This window comes from Dicentrarchus labrax, unplaced genomic scaffold (genome assembly GCF_905237075.1).
Source record: "Dicentrarchus labrax unplaced genomic scaffold, dlabrax2021, whole genome shotgun sequence".
In the NCBI taxonomy this organism is placed as follows: Eukaryota; Metazoa; Chordata; class Actinopteri; family Moronidae; genus Dicentrarchus; species Dicentrarchus labrax.
The window spans coordinates 30,848,346-30,869,996 of NW_026136721.1; the positions used below are offsets into that span (position 1 = coordinate 30,848,346).

Here is a 21,651-nt window from a genome sequence, read left to right on the forward strand (position 1 = left end):
CAGTTTAGAAGGATGAGGAGTAATTAATCCCACAGACATTAAGTTTACTCATAAGTTTTCTCTTCTTAAATGTATTGTATTTAGAGTATTCATACTGTCAGTGCTGCTTTGTGCTGTGTGTTTTAATGAACTGCTGGACAATAAAACTTCTACTGCAATAAAATTCACCCCAACTTTGACAACCTTTAAATACAGGTTAAAAAGGTTTATGTTGCATGCTTTTTGCTTTTTACTCAGTTGCTGAAAGATAGATAAGAGTGATATGAAGATACTGACAGCAGCCTTCAACAACAGTTTGTCTGACTGTGTCCAATGGTAACAAAATCCACCTACCAGCACCTCTGAAGCTCACTACCATAATATATCTGGTTTGTTTGCTGAAATATTTCGTGACCAGACTCTCTGCCGGTTGCTCGGCAACCTCACTTTCAACATCAGACTCCAGAAAGTCACGGCCAAGAAAAGGTCTGGCACATAACCCCTTGTAAAACCACAATGTGTTGTTTTTACACTTATATTTTTGTATGAATTAAATGCAGTGTAATGTTTTAATCAGTGAGCTTTAGAGGTGCTAATAGGTTGGTTTTTGTCACCTTTGGACATAGCCTGGCTAGTTGTTTCCCACTGTTTCCAGTCTTTGCGCTATGCTAAGTTAAAGCAGCAACAAGGAACATTTCTTGTTGATTCTGGCAGGCCCTGTGGACAAAAGCGGTAATGTTTCCAACCGCCTCGTTTAATTGATTTCAGCAGTGGGTTTGTCTCGTAAGGGAATCAGCATTAAAATGAGACTGTTTCACAACCTGTTAAAAACTCCCTGTAGTAGGTTTGTAGTTCATATTCACTGTACACACTTGAGAGTGGTTATCATCTAACTCTCTGTAACAAAGTGAATAAGGGAAAGGAAAAAATTCCATCTTTTATATGGATGTCCTGTCAGTGCTGATGGTAAATGTAGTCAATTAAAGCAAATTCCTCCGTTATTGCCATATTGACCAAGAAAGCTGGGTGCCTTTGCCTGTGGAGCAGTTCTGGCATTGCCTGTACCAGGATGCATTGCATGTAAGCTTCTGACGGCTGATGTCCACTGAGCAGGTTACGTTACCCGCTGGGTGCTAATCAAAGTTACACAATGTTGCCAAGCAAAGTAATTCTTGTAGTTTGACCATTTCTTTTTTTTTTCACATGTAACTATATTGTTACCTTCAAGCTACAAGCTGAAACAGCCAGTAGTTCTTCCTCGACACCAGCTACATTACTGTACATGTGAAATGGTTTTACTCAGATTTTTTATGTTTATTTCTCAGGCAATATAGCATTGAGAAATGTATTGCTTTGTTTGACTACATGTACCATGAACACTGAATGGACATCCAGATAAAAAGCACTTAATATTAAGATAAATATTTGATCTTAATTTCTCATGTGCCTTCATTTGTGGTTTATGCTGTAATTTCTCTAACATGTTTCAATGCATTATTATGTAGAGCACTGCCCTTGTGCATGTAATGTGCTACACAAATAAACTTTCCTCAGTCAGCCATGACCTCAGAGAGGAAAGCTCAGTATGTTTAAATGCACAAAAAAAACCAAAGCATTACATTCATTCTTGCCCTGAGTAAGATTTGGGTTTATTAAAGCATCATACAAGACTCTGTGCCATAGACATTTAGACAGACTCTTTTTTTTTTTTATCTTTACAGTATATCCTACATCAGAGGATTAGGGTTAGAGGGAGCATATATGAAACACATTCAAGATTCAAACTGGACAATATAGCAACACTTTAACAAAAAATATACACTTATATACACATTTTACACTTATTGTTTTACTGTTTTTATCAACAAAAGGCCAGAATGCTAAAATTAGCTGCAAATACCAGTGTCAGAACAGATCACATTCTTCTTTATGTCTTGTCAAGCAGTCCAGCTCTTCCCCAGGTCTACCAGCTCCATGCCTTCACAGTAGGACCGTGGTCTTGACACCCTCACCTGGTTTCACAGGGAAGCAACACATAATCATCATATAAAGAAACAAGATATACTGTACATCTCTACTACACACACACACACACACACACACAGTCAAACACTCACACACACACACACACACACACACACACACACACACACACACACACACACACACACACACACACACACACACACACTCAAACACTCACTGTGGGCGTCCTGTGGGAAGCCAGTTGCTGCAGAAGTGGGAAAGGAGTCCACTGAATGGGTTCCACAGGCCAGCTACAGACAGAAAGGTCACTGGCCTTACCCGAGTCCAACACACCATCACCCATGCTCATCTCGCTTCCCCTCCAACCATACTGAGAGCTACAGGGAATACAAAGAGCCAAGGGATTATTTAGACACTCAATGTCTATATACTGTATGTGTGAGTAAGTGTAAACACTTGCATAAATACATTTACAGGTTTTAAAAACATAGGGGAACTATAAAGAAGAAAAGCTGAAGAAGTTCAGGAAAAAAGCAGATTTACTCAATGATATTGGGTTTTAATGATTTATTCACATTATTTGAACTTTTATTCAACTTTAAAGATATTTAAAGATATTCTTTCATGATTAATGGTCATTTATGTTTGAGTGATGTAGAACTGCATTTTGTGTGGGTTTGTTTGGGTCTGTAGGATCAACAGATGCCAACTTAACATTTCATTGGAAGCAAGAATACACTTTCATTCTATTTATATAAACCACAAAAACATTTGCATGACAGCTGTTATCACTTTCTGTTGAAAGGTGGTGGGGACATGAGGGGTCTTGGGAAACAATTTTTCAACCGTTTTCAACATATGTGATTTTGAGCAATGTGATTTGAGGAGGTATGAGGTCAGAGTAGGTAATTACAGTGGATAGGGGAAAAAAACAATCTTGTTCTGTTTACTACGGACAGGCTAACCCTAATTCCCCTTAGAGTGATGGCTGCACTGGGCATTTGTATGGCAGCAACAGGCTGTATGCATTTAGCTTTCTTGTTTTTATTTTGATCTTAATTTAGTCTTACTTTGCTTAATAAATTCAATCTTTTGTTGCTTTTTATTGTGTACACTTGACAGCAGAGTACAGGCAAATGCATGTTACATATACTGTATGCATGATGTAGTATGTATTTCATGTTGAATCTTAGACAGACATAAGCATAATCAATAACGTGAAAGTTCTGATGGGACGTATTTGTGTGTGTACCTGTGGGGGTAGATTGTATTGATGCGCGTCCCATGGCTGGGGCAGGTGGATGCCAGCGACAGTGTGTCGTCATGGTAACAGCAGGGGCGGTCGAGCGCCCGCAGGTGCAGCAACTCATCGGAGCGTGTGAAGGCAGGATTATCCAGTGAGTCCGCTGATCCTGCCCACGAACGCAACCAGAAACGTCCTGACAGCTCATCAAAATGGTTGAACCTGCGATAGCTGCACACACAACAAAACATAATGTGAGGTTATAATATTCACAGGACACAATATTTATCTGTATCTGCTTCAATTTGATATTGTTTTGAGTTTAAATAAATATTTTAAATATATATATACAATTTGAAAAAAACAAAAAAAACAACAACCAGTGGGAGAGAGATGTAATCCTTGATGCGTTGATATTTCCCTTTCATGTAAAATGACTTCAGGAAGCTATACACTCCTGTTGGCTGAGCATGCTGGAGAAAGTAAGCTCACTCCCAACTGTTAAGGAGACACTCTGGATTTAAGGCTTAACTTTAGACTTATCACTTCCTGGCTGAACTTTCTCTGTCTGTGTCAAACTTTATCTCAGCAATAGGATGAAACTACAGGGTCTCAGTTAAAGTGGATAAACTCTTCCGTCTCGCAGTCGCACTCTGGGATTAAGGTTCAGTCGACAAATGTTTTAAAACACAAAAATCTTGGCTGGTGCAGCTTTAAGAGGTTGAATGCCAATGTCTGCACTTCAGGGCTGTCCACAAAGGGGCCTCAAGCGGAGTCTGCTTGGGGTGTCGATTTCTCCAACTTCACTTGGAAGATTACCCATACTGTAGTTTATGGCAATACGGCGTGACAAGAAATTAATAATACTAATCCTGTAAACTACACACAATTTATAGCCCATAATATTTATATTTGGTATGAAATTTTACCGACGTGAGTGAGGTTTATCTTGCATAAATTTCCCCAAAAATAAATTTGGATTGATCACGATGGAAGGGAATGAAGTCTGAAATCATTTGTGATGACAGGTTTTATCCCCAGACAGTGAACATATCACAGTACATATGACTGAAGTCTGGAGAGTGTCTCAACATTTGCCAAGAGTCTACAGCACAGCCTTCATCTTCAGTATGTAGTTCTGCAGCCAGAGTGTGACACCCAGTGGACATTGCTGTAATTACAATTACTGTACGTGCAGTTACGCCCATCTCAGTGTCTGGTTCTCTCTTCCCGGATCACCACACATGATCGCCCCCAAGATGTCCATTGTGTTATTGCCATGTATGTCACATTATTATGGAAATATTTTACCATCTGGGTGTGTTATCATGTGTGTTTCCTGTGTTATTTTAAGGTCCACCCAAAAGCCCATGGGATGGTTCACCACACACTGCTGCACAAACACAGGCTACCATTTCAATCATTTTCAGCATATTTCTTTTTACTAGAGCATCCTCTAAAAATATCTAAAGAAAATTATTTAATGGAATTTCTTTCCAAAACAAAGGCTTAAATTTAATTTACAAATGTATATTTTCCATACTTCATTAAATTGCATTATATGTGGTATTAAAAGGGTCTTAAAAAGTCTTAAACCAGGTGCAGTAACCTCATATGTAATATTAGTGTGCATTGTGTGTGTATTAATCTTTTTATTGTAGGTTGTATGTTGTGAGCTGTAATTTTATGTGTGTACATCAGTGAGTCAGTTTGGTTAAAGCCCCTTGAGGCAAATGTCAGATTTTTAATATTAGGCAATACAAATACAATTGACTTGACTTACCTGCTCCGAGTCTGATCTACTTTGGCCTGGATCAGAATGGCTCGATAGCGTCGCACTGCCACACAGGCCAAAACGCCAATCACTGTCACCATGATGAGTAATATGGCAAGACATGCACCCACGAGCCGCGCTCGAGTCATCCTCACGTCACATCTCTGACCCATGAACCAGAAGTCCTCTCCTACAAGGCAGCTAATTCACAAACAAAATGCTTACATGCACAAAACCTTCTTAGACAGAGAGATACAAAATGAGTTTACGAGCATGCATGTTCTTACTGGCAAACTGGAAGTTGGACTGGGTGGTGTGTACAGATGCCATGGTGGTGGCAGTAGTCAAAGTGGCAGACAGAAGAACAGCTGTAGTTTGATGTGCCAGGCTGTGACATACACTTGTAGCCTGCTTGACACTGCAGCAGCCAGTCACACACATCACCCTGCAGACCTGGAGGGAAGACATGTTAAAGGAAGAGGCTGGGGTTCTTGAAATTTAGTGGAAAAAAAATAAGCAATTTTTTAAAAAGGAAAAGCCAAGTTGAAAAACAACTGGGTTTTTTAGCAAGTAGAGCATTTGTTGGGGACTACTTTCAGCTGTGGATTAACACACATTTGATGCGCTGTGTATTGATGGAAGCAGGACAGGAATTGACTTAAAATAAACTAGAGTGGCCATTTTCATCATAATGACAGAACATATCACCCAGTGCAACAGTGTGACTCATTTATTGTTTTCTGGACAACAATGGAGTCCCATCGCTCAGAGGAATAAAATACATCAGGCACAAAGACAATACTTGTTAGTAGGACACATTTTGTTGGTTTTAGTTAGTTGAGTGTAAAATAGATTACCAGCTTTATCCATTAAATGTGTCTGATAGTATGTCAATATCAAAACAATAGTTGAAATGTCCTGCAGATGATAGGGGCATGTGTGCCAGAAAATTAGCAAATGAAATAATAAATATATAGAACTTTGGAATTCCTTTTAGTGTGACTTAGTGACTGTGTTTACATGCATAGTTGGTCAACATTTGTTATATACTGTATTATTTGATACTCTGTGTCCCCATTACCCCAAAGAATCTGCAAACAAAATACATCTGTCAACCTAATTTGTACAAAAATGACAGCCTAATTTCAGTATATAGCAAACACCAAAAGATGATTACATGCCGTGTTAACAAGCTCAATATCCGAATAAGCCAGTCACGTTAATCAGATTCCTCATAACTGGATTGCGAGCTTAACTGAGTCAATCTAACCGAGTTATGATGTTTACATGAGTCTGCCTGTAACTGGTTTAATCAAGTAAGCAGGTTAAGAATGGAATTCCCCCTCAGGTAAATATAGCCACTGTGGCTTGCCACTAACCTGGTAGTTTAAGTACAGTAGAGTCCACAGTAGATAAATGACAGGAAATGAGGCCAGAGAGGTGGAGAACGAAACCACTAGGCCTAAAAAGTTAGGAATCTTTAGTCAGCTGTCTATAGGTAGACATCTCAACCTTGACTTACCTCCCAGTGTGATGTTGGTAATCTTGGATGAGCTGATGCTCCTCCTCTCGCGAACAGCCTGAGCTAATCCTGTTCGTTCCAACAGTGATGTGGGTCCCGTCACGCTGAGCCACTGCAGAGCCCCGCTGGTTTTAAACTCCACCAGACTCTGCACTGCATGACCACTGGAACAGCAGCAGAAACAGTATATTCACCATCTACACCTCTCTTTACACAACCTTCTGTAACCTAGCCCCAGTTTGTGTCTCATGTATAACCATTATATTAGAGTCACAGAGCGGGGCATCACATTTTCTAAAAAGGAAATACCTGGCCACCTTTGAAAGAAAGTTATTTAACAACTGTTATTGCTCTCCAGAAGGTGAATCCAAAAACCCCAAAGACTCTTCCAACAGGATAAAAAGTAAATATTCAAGATAGAATATCTTCATTTTCTAATCCAAAAATAGTACCCAGAATGTCAGAATATTAACATGCTCACAATGAATTCTAACATATCCATGTAAAGTTATTGGTTTGCTAGCAGTAAAATATTCACAATGTTCTTAAACCATCTTAATTTAGCATGTTAGCATGCTTAATGTTTAGATCTGTGACTTGAATTTAACAATACTAAATGAAATAAATAAATGAAATAAAACTGTGTCTAACAGCTCAGTTTAACTACAGTACATCTGTATGTACTCTATAACAACCTCACCTGCTCCAGACTCCCAGCAGGCTGCTGAACCCCGGGGCTCTCTGTAGGTACGGCTCCACCTAAAGGAAACAGGGTGTAAGAACTCTGTAGCAGCTACTAAATAAAACTCTAATGCACTGTTTCTCAAACTATGGTACGTGTACCATTGGTGGTATTCAAGCTGCCTCCAGTGCTACACAGAGGAATCTCTGGAATATTTTTTGTTTACTTTTATTTAAAAACATATAATACTATCATACTACAAAATTTAATCGTATGTAGCGTGCACATACATACATGATTTGTTACAAGCTAAAATTTGATAGGTTAATAATTATTGGGAACTATTGGGAAGAGATTAGGAGAACAGCTTTTTCATCAAATTAGCTCTGGTTCTTGAAATGGTTCTGTTCAGGATTCAACAATAAATAATCTTTTTAGGAATAAACCTGCCTCTTGTGTGAACTGTCCATAACTGAATGGTGGTACTGGTGTTACTTGAAGAGCCTAAAATATTCTGAGGTGGTATGTTGTGTAAAAAGTGTGAGAAACACTGTGTGTGTGTGCGTGCGTGCGTGCGTGCGTGCGTGCGTGTGTGTGTGTGTGTGTGTGTGCATAATCTCTCACCCAGGCAGCTGTGTCTTTCTCCAGGTCAGAAGTAAAAGCTGATCTGGACTCTTCTACAATTATCTGCAGCAGCAGCTTAATTGACTCCACTGGACGGAACAAACAAATAATGCCATTACAACAGTCGCCGGACACCCAAACCTCTTATTTTAATTACACACAAATAAAATGTACACTACCTCTGATGGCTGCAGGCTGGTCTGGCACGATGTAAAACTTGGCTTTCTGACTAGTTGTGGAGCTCTGCGTGGGTACGGAGGTTACAACAGAAGGTGTATGGTTCTCCTGGCTGGGATACGGAGTTGTCCAGAGTGGAGGTTGCTGTGGAGGTCCAGCTGTAGGAGTCTGTGTGGTTGTGCTGCTGGGAAACGACTGCAGAGACTCATCCTCTTTCTCTACTTCCACCTCTCTATCTCCAAAATCTGATTTTGCAGTTGTGGGTGAGAGCAGCAAAGTATGTGTGGTAGTAATATAGTCGTGGGACTGTTTATGCGTAGCTGGGACATTAGTGGAAGATGGCAAAGGCAGGTGGTTTGGTGTGTGAGTTGTGTATGAAGATTTGACTGTTGACGTTTGCGAGGGTAGGGTTGGCACGGTTTTGTGATCGATGACGGGTGTGTGCGCAGCGGATTCAATGGTAATGGAGGGCAAAGGCAGGGATGTGTGGGGGAAATGTGAACTACCAGAAAATGTAGTGTGTGTTTGGAGCGTGTTTGAAGGTGTGGATGAGTCTATGGATGCACTGGATGACAAATGAGGAACAGGAGTTGGTGAATTTGTGGGTGAGTTGTCATGTGTGTAAGTGGGATGCAGTGTATATGTTTCGGTGTCAGCAGGGGTTCCTGTGGCAGCTGAGTTCTGGATTACATCTCCCAACGTCAGTGCTGCTCTGCGAGAAGGAGAAGGAGAACCTGAAGCAGAAGTCCAAGCATCAACTTTAATGTCAGGCGAGGAGGAGATAGTGTCTGTAGTCATGTATGTATCAACAACATTTCTTTGCGTACTTTGTGTTGCTGTACTCTGTGTCCCTTCTTTGCTTGTCTGTGTGAATGAGGAGGATGTGTAAGGAAGTGGGGAGCGGGTGACACTCTCTGTACTTTGTGGAGAGTCTGTTAGACTCTGTGTGGAAGAAGTGTGAACAATCTCTGTGATTTCAAATTCATCAGAGGACTGAAACGTAGCAGTTTGACTGGTAACATCTGATGCAGTGGATACAAATGAGTCATTGTGCCTACTGTTTGCCTCCACAGTACCAGCAGCAGTGTCAAGCCCCTTGTTGTGGGTGGTGGATGAACGAGCCCTGCTGGGGTCCTGTGAGGACGACGATGACGCAGTGGGATCAGTATCAGTGTGTGCACTGCTTGAGTCACCTGGCTGTGGTTCAGTCTGTGATTTTAAAGGGTCAAACGTGACAGCGGAGGTCAGATCAGAGTTAAGTCTGTCTGTGCTACGCTGGCTCCTCCAGGAATGATGTAGTTTCTCTCCAGGTGCCCCACTAACAGCTCTTACACGTGGGTTTAGGATGGTGTCACTCTCCCAGGTTGTCCAGGAAGGTAGGTCAGAGGGAGATGAGGTGAGAGGTGGGATACTGGAGCTGGAAATAGTGGGGTGAGATTGTGTGGTTACAGGCAGTTTAGATGTCTGAGTGACTGTATATGTGTGTATATCGGTGCCAAGCAAGATGTTGGAGCTACTTCCCTTTGCACGTTTCAGTGCCATTTGTGTTCGAGGGACCTTGTTGGTTGAGATTGTTTCTGTGTTTGCTGTGTGTGTCAGTGTGTCTGTGCTGAGTGTATGCTGAAAATAGGGGTGTGTTCTCTCTCTGGCAGCCATGGGACCATCAGCGAGGTGAGCCGCTCCAGATGCATCCGCTCTATTGTTTGGTTCTTCCTCAGGAAGAGGGAGAGTTTCCCTATCGGCTCTCCCAGCCACAGCGAGTCCAAGCAGGGGTGAGGTGGGGTCCGGCAGCCCCTGGTCCTTAGAGGAGGGGCTAGACACAGATCGAGGCCCAGAACTCCACTCCTCCAGACCTTCATAGAGGCGACCTCTGCCCTCGTCTGTCCCTCTCACCACCTCTTGACCAACAGGAGCTGTGCTTGTAAAGCTGGTTCCTGTCTGAGACCAATGTAAGGAGTCTTGGTCTGAATGTGGGCTGGTGTGGTCCTCCGAGGAATTCCTCTCATCTTCCTGGACTGGATGACCAGGAACAAACACAAAAACAGAACAGAGAGGGAAAGGGTGAGGATAGACAGAGTGGAAATCACAACAACATAACATCTCTCATACCACAGCGAGCGTGATAAGAACTTTCCGACGGACATATCTGAACATTTCCACAGCAGGTTTCCACAGTTACACACCGCACAGCCAAAGTAACCACAACATTCCTCTTCTTCTGTAAACAACAAATACTTTTCATGTATGACAATTAGATCAAACTCTTGTGATCAGGGTGAAAGTGCAAAGAAAGTTGGCTGACTCAATAAACTAAACAGGATAATTGAGTAACAGTTTCTCACCATAATAGGACAGCTGAATGCCATTTGAGTGGTGTCCTGTTCCTGTCCAAGAGAGGGTGGCTTTGTTTCTATCACAGCCCGAGAGCAGAGCTGTCCCCCCGCTCTCCAGGACCTGGTCTTGCTTGTTCCAAACACAGCGCACTGATATGTTCGAACCACTTTCCAACCACACCACCTTTAGAAGTACTGTCCGACCCAGAGGAACACCTATCACCCAGGAGCAAACTGAAACAGGTTGGGTTTCGTCAGACTGGTGGTTCATGGGGTTGAGTCTGTTGGTGTCAGTAAAAAGTCCAGGTAAAGTGAGATTGAAGTGTCCAGCAGGCTCTTGGTCCAGGCTGACATCTCCACCGCAGTGGTGGTGCGACAAGGCCAATGTTTTATCTGAGGACAGAAAAAAAAGGGAATCACTGTGGCATAAATCTCCTGCTCTCTGTGTGATGTTTTATATGTATTTAGACATTTAAGGACATAAGTTGTGGGCAGTTAAACCAAATTAGTATTTTTTTCATTATTAGATCATCTAATTTGGATGCAAAGGTTAAAAACAATGTTTTTTAAAAGAAAAGAAATGAAAGAAAACTTAATTTTGTGTAACAGATCACAGATTTTTTCCCTTATAGTTTCTCATCCATTTACTCATCAGATGACCCCTAAGATTTAGGTCTGGGCTAGAGGCATTCAGGTAACCACAAAAACTTCAGCTTAACAATGCGTCCAAAACAAAAGTTCAGTGATAATAAAATGAGTACACATAATGAGATCAAAGGCTATTCTTACCTGTTGTGATAATAAAAAGCAACAGACAGACGTGGAGCTGCATTTCCAATCCTGAGACATTTCAGTGTCGGAGGCCTTATTAATCCCAAATCCATACAGTTTTTATTTTTCCAGATTTACAGTATCTGTGCGCTATGATGGAGGACGAGCAAAAAATCCCTCAAAAAAAGCAAAAGATGATCTGGAGTTTTTCCTGTGGACAGTCCCAACAACCCAGAGAGGCGTCAGAAACTTTCCTTCTCCATCATTTCCTCCTGACGGAAACCGCAGTGCTGTCAGAGAGCAGCGCCGCACAGTCACCTTAAATTAAACACACGTGTGCCAGGCAGTAAGCACTGTGTCCTGTAATGCGGGAACGGACAGAGGAGACATGGTGGTGGAGTTTAACACCGCCCCTCAGGCTTGTTCCGTGCGGTCGTTTGAATCAATCGTTATTTCCAAAGATGAGAGGAAGGAATCCAGCGGTCGCGGCAGGAGCTGGTTTTTACAGAGTGCGTAAACGCAGCACAGGAAACCTTCAACCACAGGAGGCATGAAGACATGAGAGGACGGAGACAGTTCATTAGGGCTTTTACATTTACACCCCCACTGTGTCAGACAGGGAGTGTTTGCAGGGGGAAATGTAATCTGATACAATTTCTAATAGCCTGTTTTTAAAAATATTGTCAGTAACCTAGAATCTACTTTTGGATTAACTCAACACAATTATGCAAATAAATATCAATAAGAAGACTGTTGTATTTTTGTTTTTACAACAGAGCAATAAATTAAAGATTGTGTCCTCTGCTCAAGTGTGGTTTTAAAGAAACCCTTGCTTTTTCTTTAAGCAAATTCAGAAATTTTCACAGCTTCAAGGCAAGAACTTTGTTGTCAGTATAAAACTATTTATAGGCTAGAGCTGTAACATTTAATATTCTGAACAATATTAATCTTCATTATGCTAAATATGTTAGCCACAGAGGGGCAGAATTACCTCAAAACAGGCTGACAACTGGAAAGAGCTCTTTAAAAAGTAGTTCAGGCAGCATTAGTAGGCTATAATAAAAAAAAAAGTCTAAAATTAACTGTTTGATTTACAATATATAAGTAATATGTCATTCATTAGGCTCTCAGGTGTTTTTTTCTTTATTAAAAACTTTTAGAAATACAGAAAAATCGCCTCCTCAGACAAATATGAGCTACATCTATCTTCTTTTTGCTGTTATTTAGGGGGGAAACACCATTAATAATACAGATTGTTGCATCCACATCAATTAACATGAAACTATACGTGTTAAATTCTACATAAAATAGTATTTTACAGCTGTCAGTCAGTCCTGTCACGTTTAGATAACACTGCAATAGGTTATGACTCAGAGGACATGACATTATTTGAATACTTGCCTGGTTAGTATCAAGAGTTTAGCTCAGTTGGACAATCAAACCTGCAATAACCAATGTTTGACCACTTGAAGGCGGCAGAAACAAGTTTATAAGAATCAGAATCACTTTTATAGGCAAAGTATGTGCACACATACAAGGAATCTGACTCTGGCTTTACGTTGCTCTCAATGTACACATACAGAAATACAGCAAAGCAATAACAAGGACAAAAATATAAATATTAAACTAACAACAGTGTAAAGAGTGCTGAAAATATAATTAATTATTGCTTTATCTACGAACATGAGGTAGGTGGATATGACAATATATATTTTGAGTGATGTTTGAGTGATTTACAGATACAGTGGTTATTGCACAGAGATATTCCTGACTTTGTGTGTCTGGTGCTGATCAGAGTGATGGCCTGTGGGTAGAAACTGTTCTTGTGTCTGTTCATTGCTCTGTTGCGCCTACCAGAGGGGAGAAGCTGGAACAGGTTGTGTCCAGGGTGTGATGGACCTGATGTTTCCTGACTCCGGACAAATATATAAGTCCTGAATGACAACAATAATTAAACTACTAACCATGTTATTATTTCTGGTGGAGAGTAGGAGAATATTACCACTCATGTTTGTATGTTAAAGCTGCAGAGCCGACTGTTAGTAATAAAGTCTGGAAACAGGGTAACATAACTCCTGAGGGAAACATCTGGCTCTAAATACTCCACTATGTTCAGCAGCTAGTTGTTTACGTTGCCTGCCTGGTGTTTGGTGCTGCAGGTAGAGTAAAGTGGGTGTTTAGGGCTTTCTTCCTGAAAACAGATGCCTGCTGCTGCTGCTGAAAACAATGCAATGCAAGCGGTGAGAGTGAACCGAAACAGTAAAGCCAAACAAAGAGCTCATATGGTTTTATAGAGCTGTGGGGAACTTCTGGTTCCAGGTGACCTTATTGCACAGTCATTTGATCCTTCTTCATTATAGAAATCCTATTTTTCCTCTTTAAATAACAGGATATCACAATGGCAGGTAACGTTGCCTCTATAGAGAGAGATAGGGATTTGTATTTCAGGAGTTTTCGAATCATTTACATATTAATTCATAATATCTTTTATTAAAGCAGTGTGAGGGCATTTAATTGCTATTGTTTCTTTATTTAGATCCACACATTCTTTGGGTTCAGCCAGATTCATGTTCATTCTGATACCCTTTAACAAATCACAACTTAACTAACCAGGTATTGTAGACAAAATAGTCCACATGTAGCATTACCTGCTGAAAGTAAATCCAATATTAACAGTGAGTTAAGTTCTGTTATGGGTTTTAGACGTTCCAGTTTCTTTGTCATAGATATGTTAATCTAGCTCTGACCCACAATAGACATGCAGATGTTTACATCTCAGTTGGATAAAAACTGCCTCATGTTTTCCAGAGAGGCTAATCAAATGTATTGATCTGAAACACCCTTTTCTATAACTGGATACCAGCTGATTTGTTGTCAAATGTTTTAGGCAGCTGTGAATTAACAATCATTAACTGGTGATCCATTAAGCATTAACAATCATGTAAACTAATTTTCATTTATTGTTGGTGGGCAACAGAAATTCATGATCATTGCTGAATTATTTCTTAAGTCATCATGAGTCAGGCATTAGTTATGAATTACTGACCTCTATCATAAAGTGTCACTAATGTTGATGGATGAGTGAAGCTTTAAATAAACACATTTTTTTTTTTTTTTTTAATTTTATTTGCTCAAGAAAGACAACACAAAAATGTATCTCAAATCATACTCATGACAACTTTGAGCATGAATTTATACATACATGAATCATATAAAGAATCAAAAGCTTTATATGAAAAGATCTGTCATCCAAATGTGGACCCACTACCAACATTCAAAACAGGATCAAACAGGACTACTATCTTTCCCAGTGAGAAGTTGCTTCATACACCAAACTACAACTGTTGAGTAAAACGATCAAAGCAGAATATATACGTCACTTAGAGTGGTGAGCTATTACTGATTTATATATTCCCAAACCTAAACTGAATAGTGTGACAGCATTTTACAACCTGTATGTTAGAGTACTGTGTGACTGTCAATGCATTTAAAGTAAGTAATCACACCCAGTGCCACCCAGAATGCATTCCTCAGTATGGAGATGGTTTGTACTGGTTACACCTGTCTCCAGTTAGGTGACGGTCGCAGGTCAGAGTGTACAGGATCTCAACGCCGCCTCGCTTGGCCGGGCAGGTGTATCTGTGTGTCCCCTGACGCAGGTACTTCACACAGGAACCCAGGCGGTCGTCTCTGCCCCAGTCTTCATCCCAGACTTCAATCTTAAGACCCAAGTGTGTGTCCACCTTAATAAATAAATGTGTAAAAGTTCAAATAATATTAAAACATACAATATGTTTTATTGACCAAATGTTCATTAAAAGTATTTGTTTTGTTCCATTGCTCCATTTCCTATTTTTCAGTTTTTTTATTGCCTTTATTGGATAGGACAGCTGAAAAGTGACAGGAAAGGTGGGGAGAGAGAGGGGATGACACACAGCAGTGTCAGGCAAGTGCCACAGGTCAGATTCAAACCCATGGCTGCTGCAGCAAAGACACTGGGTGCCAGCTATACTGAGGCACCACTATTAAGGTCAGTTTTGACTGCTAATCACATCAAACCACACAATAAACATAATTTACTGATGTAATATCCTGAGATTGCTAATATTTGGAATTACCCTAGGGGGAGCTCTTGGGAATCTAAGTGTGTGTTACCTGGCAGGAAGTTACCTGCCAGGAAAGGTATATGAAGCCCTGGGTCCTCCTTTGACAAATGCTGATCCACTATGTTATAACTGACATACAACGTGTGTTAGATACAGCTTCTGATAAAACCTATAAATCTAAAAATCTATCTTAAAAACCACATCTCAAAAGTAATATTACTTAAAGTTTAAGTACTTAAAACAGAATAATAACTAATTCAGCGCTGTGGAGAATAGTCTTTATTGCTATTTCTATACTCTATTGCACGACAAACAACAACAGTCTTCTGCCCAAAGAAATTGTTTGATGTTTTGGGAAATGATGTGCTTTCTTGCCAACAGTTAGATGAGAAGACCGATGCTGTATCATTCTCATGTCTGTTCAATAAATATGAAGCTACAAGGCTGTTAGCCATTAGCTTAGCTTAGCACAGAGACTGGGAACACGAGGAAACAACTAGCCTGGCTCTGTCCAAAGGCAACAAAATCCGCCGACAGGCACCTCTAAATTATTTAGCACTAAACTACTCAACTGTACCGCCATACAAAATAAGATGGAGCAGATAGCTTTAGTTAAGGCTTTCTCACAGTTTTATGGAAAGGTTAACTTAATTTTGACCAAATATCTAGTTACTGTGTTTTGGCAGTGTAGCTTCATGTTGATTGAACAGACATCAAAATGATATCAATCTAACCCTTGGCAAGAAAGAAAATCAATATATAAATAAATATCAAATAATTTATTTGAAAGTTCCTTTGAACCGAAGCTGTTTTGAGGTCGGATGTCGTGTTCAAGTGACTTTAGGAGGCACTTTTGAGCTGATCTGTGAGGAGAAGATTAGTATTGACCTTGCCCAGATTATAACGAGCATTCCAGCGAGGGTAGTTTGACCTGATCACACGAGTCTTGTGGTAGATGGAACCATACCACATCTTAGCATATCTGTGAAAAAAACATGGAACAGCATATTAGTGTTTGTGTCTAATGCATCACGTCTACTATATCTTTCTTCTGAATCTTAACTTGTTCTATACGCACGCCTCAGTCCTGCCAAAGAAATCGCCTTTCAGACGCCAGGCTCGGACAATGGTCACCACCAGAGTTCCCTTCCAGGCCTGTTTAGGACAGCAGTTGGAGCCACAGTAGGGTTGTCTGGAAGTGGTCGGTATGGCATTCTCTTTCAAGTACTGCTCTATGGCAGCCTTCAGTCCTATTTTCCGTGTCCAGTATGGCACCAGCTCATACATTGGTCTTAGGGAATAGTGAACAACATCAGGGTGATCCTTGAGGGATTTCAGCCAATTTCGGTAGCCCAGGGAGTCGTTGCGGGTAAGTGAAAACTCCCCCACCCAACCTCCACCTCCTACCACCTCAGTGTAGTGTTGGTGGAGACCAGAGCTGTAAGAGGTGGAGACGTCCTGGTTCTGTAGGAACTTGCTGCATGTCTTGTGATTAGTGGGCAGTCTGATCTTTCCCAGGCCGACATTTAGACCCAGTGATAAGCAAGAGTGTGCCTAGATGACAGAAGGGGATATTAGATGTTATTTTTGGTACAGAATGTATTTATGTGTTATGCATCACTAGACATGTTTGCTACACATACATGGGATGAGGAGAGGCCATTCAGTGAGGACAAACAGGTACGTGTAGCTGTGACTCGTCTGAATCGCCCCCCAAGATAAACCTGAAATTACATACAATAAAAATAAATACAAAGTATATTCCTGCCAAATAAAAAAATAAAAGTGATTTGTGCGTGTGTGCTTTAACCTGGCGGATATAATGCGTGCCGTAGGTCTGTATGAGGTGTCTGTACTGGGCCCTGGTTGAGGAGCTGTAGGAACTTGGCAGTCTCAACAAATCCTTGTGGAACTCAGAGCTGAGGGGCGGTCTGGTCGACACACGGTAACTTAACACAAAAGGACAGCATAGTTAATTACTATTTACTATATTACTATAGTTAATAAAACACAATTAACACACCCTACCTGTAATGGGTACAGGTGATCCTGTGTGTGCTGAAGGTGTAGCGGTCCTGTCGGGTCCTGGCTGTAGAAAAGGTATATGCAGTGGAACGTGTTCCACCCACTTCCAGGTTGAGAAACTTCTTATAATCTAGTCCAAACTGATAAAAAAAACATGATGCAGTATATTAAAGGGCCATTTCATCCCGATTACTAACTGACCAGTGGTATTATGTAGCTGTGGTTTTATCTGATAAAGGTTTATCTGGGTCTTCACTGTTGCACCGCACCCCTGCATTTAAATTCAACTTGTAGTGCTCAAAGCATTAAAAAATTACATTTTAATAACTCCTCAGCAGCATCATGTCCTTCCAGAAACAATGTCCTGGTTACTCAGGATAATTCCCAAATCTGGGAGCACTTTTTACCAGGTATACTCTCCTACTGCTGTTAAGATTTTAGACTGTCACTGTAGTCCAGACTTAGATATCTTATAGTTTATGACCAAATACCTGGAAAATTATTGACATTCCCAAGAGTCTCAGCTGTAGTTTGTGCTTAGGTCTAAGATGGTTATTGTGGTAAACAATACACCTGCTAAACATCAGCTTATTAATATTTGCATTGTGAATATATTAACATGCTAGAATAAGCATTTCGGTCAGTACACCACTGTGCCTAATCCCAGTCCCAGTGGCTCTTAGTCTTGTTTAGATTTTCAGTGAGCAGGACAAAGAAATCCCTTTCCTCTTCATTTTACTGGGTTAGCAGCCAAAGTTCTGTTGACTGATATCTCAAAACTTTAAAAACACAATACTCATCTGTGTGGCTAGAAGTGAGAAAATATAACTTTTGGTAAAACTGTGTGAATTGATCTTTTCTTTATGGAACCAATAATTCAACATTATTATACTTGTGTATACAGTATCTTTAAGTATTAAGGATCATGGTTCATTACTTACAGGTAAGGCTGGAAACATTTACATAGTAATTGTAATATGATATTTAGATTTCTTTCAACAAAAAATGTGAAATGTTTCCTACCTTCCAGTCGTTACTGTCCTGGTTGGCGTATGTGTGAACCAGTGAGCTGTGGATACAAAATAATTACCATTAAATTTGTTTGATTTCCCAAAAACATTAAAATTAAAATGTTAAATAAATTCAAAAAATACAATTTCCATTATTATACATTTCACAGCAATACATTTAATAAATAATGCCAGTTAAGGATATGAGAGACACCCTATAACTCAGTGAAATGAGATAATGCTCTTAATATAAATGCTATGATAATAATAACAGTCCTAAAGCTAGGAATGACAGAAAAAAAGGTTTGAACTCGAAGCCTAGAAAATAGAACATCGAATGAGGGGCTGACTTTGTGGAGTCATAAGATATAAGATTGTGAGTTTGTTCGTCAAAATAAAGTAAAAAAGCGGAGTAAAAAAACAAAACTATATTTGTCTTCTCTAAAATGTAAGTAAAGTAAAATACCTCAAGGTTGTATTTAATACAGTAAATGTTTTGTCCACAACTGGAATTTGGAATCCAAACATCATCCAGATGTGCTGATGGAACCATAAAATCAGATTTAAAGGATTTTGACTGAGTACTAAAGATGGGTGAATGTTGTTTAGAGTTGACTGATCTGTGTTGAGGCACTGGAATATGACGGATAATTACTCTTTTCAAAAGTGTTTTACTTTACTTATTACTCCCTGCCAATAGTAATTAGTTACACTACTAGTAATATTACTTTTCTGAAGAAAAGAAATTGGCAATTGACTCATGACTAATGAATCCAGTTTTGTTTGTTAAAATCAAACTAATGGGAATACACACTGCTGATTACAACCCTATAAGTGATTACGACTCTATGTCACAGAATACCTGACAGAGGTGTGCGTGCTGCTGTAGAGCTTGGTTTGGCAGCGGCTGAATGCACGCCAGTCCACTGCAGAGACAGGCAGCTGAAAATAAAGGTGTGAACAGGATGGTTAACATGTTAGTAATATGTGGTTGTGTCAGTAATTTGCTTCAGTGTGTGTGAATTTGTCTTTGTGCTGATTTAAAGTACTTTCTGCAGCCTGTTGCCTTGAAGAGGGTTGGAGCAGAGTTTACAGGTGCCGTCTGGGTTGAGATACGTCTTCACATCAACCATGTAGGCTCCTTTATGCTGCAGGGTGACCACATCAAAGCCCTCCCCCACCAGGTTGTGGCCTGGTACAAAGGGAGCAGACTGACACTGACTGCGGGTCCCAGTCCGACAGGAGAGAACAGGGGAGTGATACGACAGAAAGAGGAGGAGACTCAGGTAGAAAAGGGGTGGGGTTGAATAAGACAGCATGGCTGGAGCCAAAGAGACTGAAATAATTCAGAGAAAGACAAAGAGAATATGAAAGGAAATTAGTAAGTACGTTTTCAGCTGTAATTATGAATGAAATTAACAGGAACTGAACTTTTCTGTCTAAAATATCAGTTTCCAATTAAAGGGCGTTGAATCTTTTATAGTTTTAGTTTACTGTATTGATTTCTTATAATACACATTGTTCAGATTATACTGTATCTGTACTGTGCAATTATCTGTCTCTCTCTATATATATACTTTATATAGCCCATATTTCCTTCAAATTACACTTTCTGTATATTTTTGTTATTTTTGTTGTATATCTTTGCAGTTATATTTATTTTCCTCCTCTCCTCCTGAAATATTTGTGTAAATGTTCATCTATCTGTCAAGACAATATTTTTCATATGTACAGTATATATTTATTGCAATGCTTCATATGTGTATATTCAATAATCTGTGCACTCAGAAGTGCACAATTTGTTTTCTATTTCTATTATATCTTGTATTTTTCTATTTTATTTTATTTTAATGTGTATTCTTTTTATCTATTGTGTTGTGTTGTAGCTAGCACGGCTGTAACAAGCTTTTATCTTCTATCTTATCTTATCCTATTAAGGTTTTGGGAACCGTTTTAGTATATGTAACTTAGTTTTGCACATTGATGGTTTCTCGTTAAAAACTTGTATTGCCGAACACAGAAGCACAAAGTCACTAATTACTAATTATTATTAAGTTAAAATATTCGATCCCTCCTTTTACTGGGGACCCACTCAAAGGACCCCAGTTTGAAAACCACTGGTGTAGTAACTCTAAAAAACAATCAAAATCCATAATTTCAGCTCTTATCTACAGTAGTCTTATAGTAAAATTACAAAAATCCCTAAATGGTCAGTTCACACCGTCCAAAAAATAAATTCATAATAAATTAAATCAATAAATAAACTGTGAGGTGGCAGCAATCTCAGAAGGATATTTCAATATCAAATCCGTCCAAACCAAAGTCTTTTTTTGTATTTAATGTTATAGTAAAAGTTAATTAATGTGCATTATTTATTACCTGTTCAGGCCTCAACAAGGTTTCTCAGATACTTCTGCAGTGTGAGTCAGGTGAGATGGAGATGAGAGTGTGTCAGCAGAGGATGTGGTGACACTGTCAAGTCTGCAGGTAACAGCACTTTTATACATTAGGTCATGTGACGAATCTTGCAAACAGGAGTATAATTATTCTCAGATAGGAGGTAGGTCTTGAAATTCTAAACATGATTCCATGGATGCTTAAAAACATGAACCACACCTATTCAAGGAAATAGAGCTGCATAAATGACACCTTACTGTAAACATGTTCAGCAATTCCCAAAACAACAACAACGCCACACCTCTACAGGAGAGTAATTTATATTGGTAGTTGTTGAATTGTTTCATACCTGGAGAGCATGTATGGCTACTTTTGAGCCATTTAGACAACATACTTGGTCCACAAGTGCATGAAGTGTGTATTTCAGCCTGTGTTTGTGTATAAGAATAAAAAAGAGTGAAAAAATAATTTCCCCAATAGGGGATTAATAAAGTAAATATCTTCTTCATCTTCGTCTTCCTTGATTAATGATGCTTTGAGGACCATCTGAATTCCCATTATTCAAACAGAGTAGTTACACAATAAGCAAACATCAGCATGCTGCTGAGAACAGAACTAGTTTTCTGTCCTTTAAAAGTGCTGGACAAATGTACAGCATCTATTGTCACACATACCAACTATTACATATGTGAAAACCAGCTACATTTCTCCCAGGCTGGAAATTACTGATTGAAACAGTCGACAGGTTGTACGCCTCAGTCCTTGTCACACAACTAACAACTAACATTTAAATATTTGTCACACATGTTAACATCCCCAGTCGGAGCTGGCCTATGTGGCCAGGGAAAGGGAAGTTTGGGGTCCGTTGCTGGACCTGCTACCTCGCAACCTGACCCCAGATAAGCGGATGAAGACATGTTAACATCTTCCTCTGATCCACCTGAAAAAATCTGTATTTGAACACTAGTATTGTTAGATTTAGTAGATATTGGACCCAGAAAAAGACTCAGACTCAGGAAGGG

The 21,651-nt window shown here is 39.8% G+C and overlaps 2 protein-coding genes across 3 annotated transcripts; both read right to left on the minus strand.

Annotated features, from left to right (window-relative positions):
- Window positions 1–1,599: 1,599 nt before the first annotated feature.
- Window positions 1,600–11,604, minus strand: si:ch211-14k19.8 (uncharacterized). 2 transcript variants are annotated; one of them, XM_051386572.1, is made up of 12 exons: window positions 11,110–11,604; window positions 10,330–10,713; window positions 8,815–10,002; window positions 7,990–8,721; window positions 7,811–7,899; window positions 7,205–7,263; window positions 6,505–6,668; window positions 5,270–5,435; window positions 4,992–5,183; window positions 3,218–3,439; window positions 2,183–2,342; window positions 1,600–1,991 (listed from the first exon to the last, which is right to left on the minus strand). In XM_051386572.1, the coding sequence occupies exons 1-12, from the start codon at window positions 11,150–11,152 to the stop codon at window positions 1,917–1,919; spliced, it is 3,474 nt and encodes a 1,157-aa protein (XP_051242532.1). In that variant the 5' UTR covers window positions 11,153–11,604; the 3' UTR covers window positions 1,600–1,916. The 2 variants fall into 2 exon arrangements, with proteins under 2 accessions (XP_051242532.1, XP_051242531.1); XM_051386571.1 differs by having other exon boundaries at window positions 7,990–10,002; window positions 11,110–11,603.
- Window positions 11,605–14,193: 2,589 nt separating this feature from the next.
- LOC127355579 (perforin-1-like) lies at window positions 14,194–20,739 on the minus strand. Its single transcript, XM_051386627.1, has 10 exons — window positions 20,612–20,739; window positions 19,282–19,568; window positions 19,095–19,174; window positions 18,246–18,291; window positions 17,226–17,362; window positions 17,008–17,146; window positions 16,841–16,921; window positions 16,276–16,751; window positions 16,086–16,179; window positions 14,194–14,834 (listed from the first exon to the last, which is right to left on the minus strand). Exons 2-10 carry the CDS (start codon window positions 19,549–19,551, stop codon window positions 14,622–14,624), a joined length of 1,536 nt encoding a protein of 511 aa, XP_051242587.1. The 5' UTR covers window positions 19,552–19,568; window positions 20,612–20,739; the 3' UTR covers window positions 14,194–14,621.
- Window positions 20,740–21,651: the final 912 nt, after the last annotated feature.